This window comes from Quercus lobata, chromosome 9 (genome assembly GCF_001633185.2).
Source record: "Quercus lobata isolate SW786 chromosome 9, ValleyOak3.0 Primary Assembly, whole genome shotgun sequence".
In the NCBI taxonomy this organism is placed as follows: Eukaryota; Viridiplantae; Streptophyta; class Magnoliopsida; order Fagales; family Fagaceae; genus Quercus; species Quercus lobata.
In genome coordinates, this window is record NC_044912.1 from 15,660,303 (window position 1) to 15,671,139 (window position 10,837).

General features: G+C 35.1%; 2 protein-coding genes across 9 annotated transcripts; both read right to left on the reverse strand.

Moving 5' to 3' along the window:
* Nucleotides 1-54: 54 nt before the first annotated feature.
* LOC115959719 (dehydration-responsive element-binding protein 1B-like) lies at nt 55-1,578 on the reverse strand. Its single transcript, XM_031078235.1, has one exon. It carries the CDS (start codon nt 1,304-1,306, stop codon nt 611-613), a length of 696 nt encoding a protein of 231 aa, XP_030934095.1. The 5' UTR covers nt 1,307-1,578; the 3' UTR covers nt 55-610.
* Nucleotides 1,579-4,557: 2,979 nt separating this feature from the next.
* Nucleotides 4,558-10,582, reverse strand: LOC115959720 (dehydration-responsive element-binding protein 1B-like). 8 transcript variants are annotated; one of them, XM_031078239.1, is made up of 6 exons: nt 8,992-10,582; nt 8,530-8,634; nt 7,956-8,003; nt 7,684-7,838; nt 7,314-7,449; nt 4,558-5,003 (listed from the first exon to the last, which is right to left on the reverse strand). In XM_031078239.1, the coding sequence occupies exon 1, from the start codon at nt 10,309-10,311 to the stop codon at nt 9,622-9,624; it is 690 nt and encodes a 229-aa protein (XP_030934099.1). In that variant the 5' UTR covers nt 10,312-10,582; the 3' UTR covers nt 4,558-5,003; nt 7,314-7,449; nt 7,684-7,838; nt 7,956-8,003; nt 8,530-8,634; nt 8,992-9,621. The 8 variants fall into 8 exon arrangements, with proteins under 8 accessions (XP_030934099.1, XP_030934098.1, XP_030934104.1 ...); XM_031078238.1 differs by having other exon boundaries at nt 8,988-10,582; XM_031078237.1 differs by adding an exon at nt 5,837-5,945 and having other exon boundaries at nt 4,584-5,003; nt 8,530-10,582.
* Between the last annotated feature and the right edge of the window lie 255 nt (nt 10,583-10,837).

Genomic DNA, 10,837 nt, shown 5'->3' on the forward strand with positions numbered 1-10,837 from the left:
TGGGTAGACTAAATTTTCCATTATAATATATTATGGAAAACGTACTCTAATTTCATTTTATTTTTTATTTTTTATTTTTTTGTGGTACAATATGGCTTTGCCATCTCCAAATTATACTCACATCCAACATATATAGTTTACACACTAATACTGCATCCTTCAATTCAACGCTACTCATACTTGTGCATGACATTTGCCCCAAATATGGTTTCCATAGTAGTACCTTTTCCCCCTCAAATAATTTCCCTATGCACCGGACTTAATCAAAAACAATAAGCATGGAAAATAAAAACGCTCTTCCTAATAAGCAACCATTCTATAATCAATTTAAATTCTACAAGGATGTGTTGTAAATCCTTGGTTTACATTCACCAATAAGAGAATGTCACATCATCATTTACAAAAAAATTGAATATAATTTTCACATTATAACAACCCATTTAATATCCTATTCGATTTGTGAAATATGATATAATAGATTGTTATTGTTTGTAGTAACATGTATTGAATTTTAAGTAAAAAAAATTAATGTGGTAAGATATGATTTACACCACGTCCTTGTCAAATTTAGACTCTTCTATAATCAATATGCTAAAGCAAACTCAAACAATCAAATTGAGTAACTCCATAATGACACGTCAGTATCAATTTCCATGTCATCTCCACCATAATAATGAGGTGGAGGCAACAACATCCCTTCTGCCATATTTGCCAACAACCTCGGCATGCCAAAAACCGCCTCCTCATCGATAAAAAACACACCTTTCGCCTCTGTCTCCGTCGCTTCTGCTGTAGTTGCGATCGACATCGCATTTTTCCCCATTGGCCTCAATTCATCCCCGGATGCCTTGTCTAGCTCCGTCGGCCTAAACATCTCGGCCGCCTCAACTGCAGCCCGCTGAATATCCTTTGCCTCCGCTGATGCTGGCATTGGCAACCTCCACGTTGAATCGGCAAAATTAAGACATGCAGAGTGGCCACGAAGGGCCATTGCCGCCACATCATGTGCACGTGCTGCCATTTCAACCGTAGGGAAAGTCCCAAGCCAAATCCTTGACTTCTTATTAGGCTCACGCACTTCACAAACCCATTTCTTTGAGTTTTTCCTCCTCACTCCACGGTATACTGGGTGTCTTGTCTCCTTGAACTTTTTTCTTCCAGCTTGTTTCTTAGGAGTCTTGGAAGCCAACATAACCTCCTCATTCGACAACTTCATCATGCGAGTACTGTCACTCTCTGACTCAGATGACCAAATATCATACCCCACTAGATATTGTGGGTATGAGAAATGCTTAAAAATATCCATGTGTCTAAAATAAAGATAAATCTCAAAATGGCCTAATTTATATCAATGAAATACACTAAAAAAGATAGTAGTAAGTGGTGTTTGTGTTTGTTGAAGGAGTAAGAAGAGTGAGTAGTAGAAGTTAAGTAAGTGGTGTTTGTGTTTTTGTTTGTTGGAGGAATAAGGAGAGTGAGTTGGGGATATATATAGACGTAGCATAAAGGAAGGAACATGGAGCGTGATAAATTGACAATAAGTAGCCAGGCTGTGAAGTGTTGTTCCTCACTCACGGTCACGCTTTCAACAATTTGGAAATGGGAAGATATTTGTAGGATTGGTATCAGCTGGGTATTTTATTTTGAACCAAGTGGATTGTGGGCTTTTGTATGGCTGACACGTGGAGAATTTGACTTTGTTCAGGATTTTCCATGTTATAGCTACTACAACGCTAACAAGTAAAAAATAGTATTTGTGTGGTGCGTGGGTCTTTCCACTCTATCTAGCGAAATCAAAATATTGGTTGTATAGTACAGGTGTCAAATTCACCGTCACTGCTGATGATGCATGGTCAAGAAGATATTTTCAACTGTTGCACCGGTACGAGGATAGTCGCCCATCTTCTTGACTAATTTGCAACTTTATTTGATTTCATGTTCTTTGTCTCTTCTTTCTCTCCATTTGAATTTAGTTATTTTTTAATTAGCGTATTAATTTTTGATTGCTGGATAGAAGATTTGAAGTTTGTTCTCCCGCCTACATTCAAAACCGATTAGTATCTTAATCTAATGATAAAAATCTACCATAAAAAATAAATGTTATAAGTTGAAATTTTCTCAAAAAAAAATTATTTCTAATCCTTCCCTCTTTATTCATAAATTAGATCTATTCTTACTTTTAGTCTAATTTCTTTATTTGACATCTTTTTTTCTTATATATTTTCATTTATTTATATGAATTTTGTTATCGGGCATTGTTTGAGGAAATAATTTTAAACACTTTTTGTGGAAAAAGGCATGAAGCACTTCAAAATATTAAGAGTAAATTACGCATTTAATTCCTAAAGGCTAGCTGCTACATGTCTTTAGTTCAAAAAATAAAATAAATATTTGAAATTAGTTTATTTTCAAACTAAATTTTTTTTCTTTCTTTCTTTATTTCATTTTCTTTTGTTTTGTTTTCTTGGGAACCAAACAAAACTTAAAATCCCAGAATTTAAAACTCAAAAATTCAAACTGAAAAGTGGTTTGGTACCAATTATATGGAATTATGGCGAAGTTTTCTGGCCTCTAGCTTCGCATGGAGATAGTTTATTGATTTTTGTGAGATCTGCAAGGACTCTCTAATCTCTATATCATTAATATATAGATTTGATATTTAGAATTGGGTTACAAGTTATTAACTACCTTGTTTTAAAGTTCATGAAAAGCTTTGTTGCTTTGCCATTCAAAGGTTTCTGTTAACACTTATTAGATTGGAGGTCCGTTTGTTTAGTGTTTTAGTCCCTTCATGGTTCTCTCCTAGCTGTCCATACAACTGACTTAATACCACAGTGCAGCAATGGATAGAGAATATGCTAGTTTCACACAATATAAGAGAGGCTGATTCTATGGGATATATGCAGACCATCTTCACCACTCTATGGACCATATGGACTCACTGAAACATGGTGATCCATGAAGGAAAAGAGCCAAATCCCATGGAAGTAGTTCTGACTGCCCAAAATCTGTCTTGCAGGTACAAAGAAGCCTTTTTCCAGTCAATCAGTTTCAAACAGCAAGTGCAGAAGAACAGAACCAAAACTCAACACAGCTGCAGGACAATGGCAACTGATCATCAAGATTGCAGGGGTTAGGAGGAGGAAAGCAAAAAGTAGTGCGTGGGCATATGAAGCTAAGAATTTACAGGGAGTTATCATGTTTTGTGGCTAGCAGCACAGCAATTTCAACTTATGGGGCTGTACTGGTGGAGGAAGCTATCAAAGCCAGAAGTCATGGGTATCATCGGATTTTGTTTTTATCTAACAGTAGGAATCTAGTCCAAGTCATCAACAAGAAGAAGAACCCAGGTTGGCGAGAGAAGACTATGGTTGCTGATCTAAAAATTTTGTACCAAATGGACTGAGCTCTAATCTGTTATTAGTCCCCAAAGTTGTTCTGCCAATACACCAAAGCTGGGTTAATCCAGCTATTTTGTATCTATGATAAACTCTGTATTTCTCCCTTTATTTGGTATTAAAAAAAAAAAAAAAGTGTTTTAGTCCCTTCTCCAAAATTGCAAATAGTAAAAAATTCCTATTATAATTAGAAAAACAAAAAGAATATTATTCCTCAAGCCACTCATAACGTCAACAGTCAATCTTTTTCTTCCCCAAATAAAATATCAAACTTCAAACACCACTCCTCGTTAGTTCTCTCTCCCAATTTCCCTCTCTCTCTCTCTCTCTCACAAAACGAAATGGCAAGAGTAAAAGCAACGAATAAATTAGATGGATGCCGAGCATTTTTGGAGGACGTAATCATCAGCGTTGAGGAATGTTGCAATGAAATTGCACTTTGACGCTGCGACACTTCAAATCGAAGCTCGTGCTCATGCTAGCCCTTGTTCCAGCTCTTGATCTTTGTTCAGTTTTGCATGCAGGTAAATTAATTGAAGCAATTTGTGGTGGTTTGGAATAGCAAGGAATTTAGGGTTGACTGCGTACCTTATTTGGAATTTTATTTTTGTATTCAGCCGATCAAAGGAAGAGTTTTTTTTTTTTTTTTTTTCCTGGTTTGGTTACTGGGAAAATTTGGGAAAAATGAAGGAAATTGAGTATTGAAATCTGGTTTTTTAACCCCATTTGGATCCCAAGAAAGCAAAGGGAAAGACAATGAGAGAAGAAAATTTCAAATTTGCCCCAAGTAAACTTATTTTATTAACTAAAGATATGTGGCAGACCATGTGATTGCTTTAGGTGGCGTAAAAAATAAATCTTTATATCACATTATTCACGTCAGCTTTTTCATCCATCATTTAATGATAATGACTATTTTAACACAATATCAAAATACTAAGAACCAAACTAACACATTTGAAACGCTAAGGACTATTTTGACACATATTGCAAACGTTAAGAACCAAACACATAATTTACCCAAACATTAAACAAAAGATTATCAAACAAAAGGCTTGTTGCTGTTGTATTTAGTATCAAATAAAGGCAAAATTCTACATTAGCCAAAAAAATTTTAAAACAAAAAACAAAAATAACAAAAGCAAATGCAAAAAAGAAATATGGCAAAATTAGTTGGCTTATGTATATTGTGTATGAGTAACTCATTAATTTTGCGTACGGCTGTTGAGTAAACTTATTCATAAGCATCTACCAAACTGAATTTGTATTACCTCTGATCAAGGTATACCTATACCAGTAGATTCTGGATTCTAAACCCTTTGATTAGGTATTTATTAGTCCAGTACACTGCATTGTATATACATTACAATCAGTGCATGGTTCAGTCCAATTTCTATGTATAATTCTAGCTCAATTCATAAGGAAAAATGAAATATGGTTGGGATATTGCCAACTTGCCTATAATCTGGGTTCAGGATGTACAAGACCTCTTCTCTCTCAATTTATTACAGAAAGAATCTATAATTTTTCCTCTCTCTCAATAAATTGGGTGTTTTGCGGGCCTGTGATCTTCTTTTGATCGATGACTTCCCTCTTCAGCTGAACCTGTTCACAAGACAAAAATGTTTGTTTTTAAAATTTTATTTCTTGGAACATTGGAAGAAAGAATATATATTAAAAAAAAAAAAAAATGCTATAATCCAAAACTGATCCTCTAAATTTCAACCTTTATCATTTTAGTCCTCTAAGTTTCAAATTTTGTCAATTCATTCATCTGTTACCCGTCAGTTAAGTCCTACCATTAACTAAACCAAAACGACACCGTTTTGGTTTTTTTTTTTTTTTTACTTAATTTTAATGAAATACGTTAATTACCAACAAAAAAAAATAAAAACTAATCTCCTGTAAATTGAAAGGGATCAGATCCAGCATCCCCAAAAAGGCTCCAGTCTTCAAAATTGCAAGATCTCGAACTTCCCAGTACAAAATATGATCTTATCCATCCCATCCACATTGTGACTCCAAGAAGAAAAATAAGAAGACGAATAAGTATGGGACTTGCTAGAATCAAATTAATGGAATTACAGATATTCAAACAATGCATAACATGATAACAACAACATCTTAAAACACCATCGATATGAATTACTGAATTGAAAACTATATCAGCTCTTAAGAACCCCTTAAACAGAATCAGAATCATTTCAAATTACTGAATTGAAAACTATATCAGCTCTAAGAACCCCTTATATAGAATCATTTCCAAACCCCATTGTTGCAGATCTGAAGCAAAAATTGGAAAGACCCAAGCCAATCATGGCTTCCAATCAAGAACTTTTTTAGCTCTGCTTGCATCTCCCTTAAGGTTATCAACCTCAGTAGGCCTAAAATACCTCTTGCCAATCACAACATGAACTTTCCGATTCAAACCCACATACCCAAACGCAACCTGCAAGAACTCCTCCACAGTGTGAATCTTCCGGGGCAATCTTCGGCAACGTTTTGATTTAGTTAACGGCAGGACTTTAACTAAAAGGTAACGGAGGACTGAATTGACAAAATTTGAAACTTAGAGAACTGAAATGACAAATCTAAAACTTAAAGGACTAAAATGATAAAAATTAAAACTTAAAGGGTCAGTTTTTTATTTTAGCCAAAAATAAATGTCAAAAAAATACATTTGAAATAGATTTTATAATATAATAGCTTTCTTTCTTATATTTACTAGTTACCAACCTATGCGATGCACAGAAAAATTAAATAAAAATTACATCTACTTATCAACTCATGCTAGAAAAATGGCTTTATCGTTTCAATTTTTGAAACACTAACTTTGAAGTTCCTCACCGTTTATAATAAGCCAAAAGGCAAACCATCATCACAAAATAACAAATACACAACAAAATATTTAACATAAGTATGTGTTCAATTAACATTTTTCAGCATAAATAATCAAGTAGACCATTATATGTATTCCAATTTTATTTTCATACTCATGGTCCAATGATCTTTATATAGATAAAATCGATGAAAAAAAAAGTCCTTAACTATTGCATAACAACCAAAAAAATAAATAAGCAAGCCAGCATCGCACACTAAAAAAGGCTATCCGAATTTGAACTTCAGTATGCACAAGCTATACTTGTTTTGCTAAATAAATTATCAAATCCACCATTGTACCAATACTCCAATTGGCAAAGGCACTTTCGCACTTATGTCCAAAAATAAAAATTAAATGAGGTCATTTGAACTAACAGTCTTGTCCCAAGCATCCTCCTAGAGTTTTAAGTGAGAAAGTTTTCAGCCAGTAACTTTGAGTAAAAATCACATTTGCACAAAATTTAAGTAGTCTAACCTACCAACTTTTGAGCAAAGTGACATTCCTACTGCAGAGACCAAGCATTGTCTCACGTTTAGGAACACAAAAAGCATGACCACAATAACAAATAAGACATTTTGTAAAACATGTAGGATGCTGCAAACACACATTAAAATCAATGCCCATTACACATTACACAGACACAATCTCTAGATTGATGCTAAGAAAGATGAACTTCTATATTTATTTTTGTTTTTTTGGCTAGTAGGCTTATCCTAATTTCCATTGTGGTAGTTAAATTTATAAAGAACATCAAATGGGATTCAAGATGCTCAGTTTAGATTGCTATAACATATAACATTAAGACTATTTTACACCCATCTCTCCAAACTGAATAATACCAAGTACTCAAAGAAGATTGAACATATAACATTAACACTATATAGAATGTCAACCAACTCTTTTAGATATAATGGCTCTTGAGCTCTCTTTTCATGAAAATTTTCATGCTAAAAAGTCGATATACAAAGCAATGAGAATGTACAAAACCTACATATTTACAATTAGTGAGAGCACAAAGTTGACTCAATTTTTACCTGCACTGGAAGATAAAATTTGACACCAGAGGAGCTCTTAAATTTGAACCGGATAACCATGGTTGATTCAAATCACCAGGGAAGATTGTGACTCAGATGGGAGTGGAGATGAAGAAGAATTCCCTGGTTACAAAGTCTATGTTGGGTTAGGGTTTGATTTCTTAAATTAGAAAGATAGAATAACACTGCAATGTTGTAGCAGATTAACATACAAATAAACTACCAATTTAACATGACAAATCACAACTTGTAATTTGGAAAACAAAAAATAACAAATTATAGTTGGCTTACCCATTTAACCTTAAAATTGTTTGTATCCTAAAATTATCAAACACATACTAACTAATAGAAATTGATATAAAATATTTACCTTGTGACATAACTTAATAAGTCTCAAACATGCAGCTTCAATAGCTTTAACACAATAAAAAAATTAGCAAAATTCAGAGCAACTGAAGCTTATGCTTCATCTGGCTGGGACTTGAGAGAACAATGAGGAACCGCTGTTTATAATATGGAATAGACCTGAAATAAGAGGGAATAATCAGCAGAAATCATCACAACATTGCACCCATCAAATTCTAATAATTATGAAAGTCAATATAAAAAACAATTAAAGAAACTGGTGTCATGTCATCTTACTTCATTCAAACCAAGCAGGCATAATCAACAAAAACCATCAATTCATATCTGCAAAACAAATCTCACACTGTGTTGGCATGAAAAGAAACAATAAATAATTCAAACAACAATAGTGGATTTTCACAAAACAGACATAAAATTTGTAACCAAGCCTAAATCTTCATTGAGTCTAATTTCACTGAGACATTTTGTCAAGCACTTAAGAGTGATGGGGAGGATTTTCACAAAAGACATAAAAATTTCACCAAGCCTTTAATCTTCATTGATTCTAATCTCACTGAGACATTTTGTCAAACACTTGGGGTGATGGGGTTGGCCTATTTTCACAAAGGACACCAATTCTTATTTCATTCTTTCAACCACTATGCCAGCAAAAACGAGAGAGAGAGAGCAAGAAAACTGGTGAATTTGTTGATAGAAATTGGATTTTGAATAACATATGGAAGCCTCTGTATGTTTTGAGACCCTGAGTGTCAGTTAATACATGCTCAAAATTCATGATTCACTTAAATATATTTTGGTTGCAAAGATAGATTACCAAATAGAATAATATAATTAAGATATAAAAAATCACCTGGAGATGATGAGGATGACCAGTGAATTAAGAGAAGCCAAATAAACACACGCAGAGACAGATTTTGAAGGAAGGGACCAATTCATGGTGATGGGGCTGGCCTGTCTGGAAAAATAGCTTCATCTATCCAACATAATCTCAATCTGATTTTTTTTTTTTTTTTTTCAAAATGAAATATTTCTCCTATAATTCAATAACTTTGCCGTATATATAAATGTCACACAAATATACACACCATCAGAGTTCCCAAGTCCCAATTTTGTTTTTAAAATGAAAACCCTTGTGTTGAACTCAAACCCATTTACAAGAAGCAGTAGTTAAAGCTTGATTAGAAACCTTGAGAACCATACATATATTGCACCAATTCCTTGTGACTTGTGAGCAAAATAAACCAGCAAGAAGGATTTGGGCAAAATCAAAATCAAGAGAGAGAGAGAGAGAGAGAGAGAGAAAGATACCCACAAAGAGTGCAAGGTAAAATCCCTCAAAGCTCCAGTCATTTGATTTTCTGTCATCTTATCTCCTTATCTTCATTTCACCGACACCCTTTGCGATCTCTGTGCGTGAGTTCGTGGGTGGGTGGGAGAGTTTGGTCTCACCACCACAAATGAGTCCAAAACTCAAAACTACGCTAAACCCCTCTTGCTTGCTTTTTCAATATAGTAGTAAATAGAAATAGATTTATAGATACAACTACCCTAAATGGGTAGACTAAATTTTCCATTATTGTACATACATTACGTCAAATGGACTACAATATATTCTTTTTTACAACATTGCTTTGCCATCTCTAACTTTCACTCACACTTACACTAATATAACTTGCACACTTACACTGACCCATTTTTTATGGGGCTACTTCAATTGAACACTAACTCGTACTTGTGTATGGCATTTGCCCCAAATATGATATTTCCCTAGTAGTACTTGTTTTCCCCCTCGATAGTTTCCCTATAACACCGCACTTAATAAAAAACAATAAGCACGGAAAATAAAAATAACTGTATCTTCCTAATAACCAACCATTCTATAATCTATACGCTAGACTAAACTCAATACTATTAAGCTATAATAACATATTACTAATAAAAATCAAATTGAGTGACTCCATAATGACACGTCAATATCAGTTTCCATGTCATTTTCACCATAGTAACGAGGTGGAGGCAACAACATCCCCTCTGCCATATTTGTCAACAACATCCCCTCTGGCATGCCGAAAATTGCCTCATTATCCATAAAAAACACACCTTCTGCCTCCATCTCTGTTGTCGCAGACGACACTGTATTTTTCCTCATTAGCCTCATTTCATTCTCAGATACCACGTCTGACTCCGCAGGCCGAAATGCCTCAGCCGCCTCGGCTGCCGTTCGTTGAATATCCTTCGCCTCTGTCGACACAGGCACTGGTAGCCGCCACGCCGAGTCAGCAAAATTGAGACACGCAGACTTGCCTCGGAGCGCAATTGCCGCTACGTCATGTGCACGCGCTGCCATTTCTGCAATGGGGAAAGTCCCAAGCCAAATCCTTGACTTCTTATTGGGCTCGCGAACTTCACTAACCCATTTTCCAGAGTTCCTTCTTCTAACTCCACGGTACACTGGGTGTCTTGTCTCCTTAAACTTCTTTCTCCCAGCTCGTTTCTTAGGATTCCTCGAAGCTAACATGACCTCCTCGTCTGACAAGTTTACCATGCGAGTACTGCCACTCTCTGACTCAGAGGACCAAATATCAGACCCTACTAAATACTGTGGATCTGGAAATTGCTTAAAAATATCCATATTTCCAAAACAAACCTAACTCTCAAAAGGGTCTTAATTAGCTACAGCTCTCTTTTTTTCCTCACTCAGTGTACTCTAGTTAGCTAGCTCTATTGTATAAGTAAGGTTGGTGTTGAAAGTAAGAATAAGAGGGAGAGATAGTATATATACGTTAGGATTATAGAAAGGGCTAAGGGTGTTCAACACGGAGTGAGTGTGATAAGGATCCAGGCTGTGAAGTGGGGGATGGGGGGTTGCTCCCCACGGTTTTAACATTTGGAATGGAAAGATCCATTGATAATTATGAATTAAATTAAAATTAAAAATGGTGGGGGATGAGTTTGGAACCAGCTGGGTTTTTAAGCAAGTGGATTATGGAAGGACACGTGGGGAATTTGACCAGTTCATGATTTTGACTGAAAGTGATTAGGCCTTGTAGTTTTGCTTACTTTGCTTAAAAAGTAGCATGTGTGGTCTTTCTAGGGAGTAGTGAATGAATATTGGTGGTATAGGTGTCAGACTCAGAATCAAGGGACGGTCCGTCTTT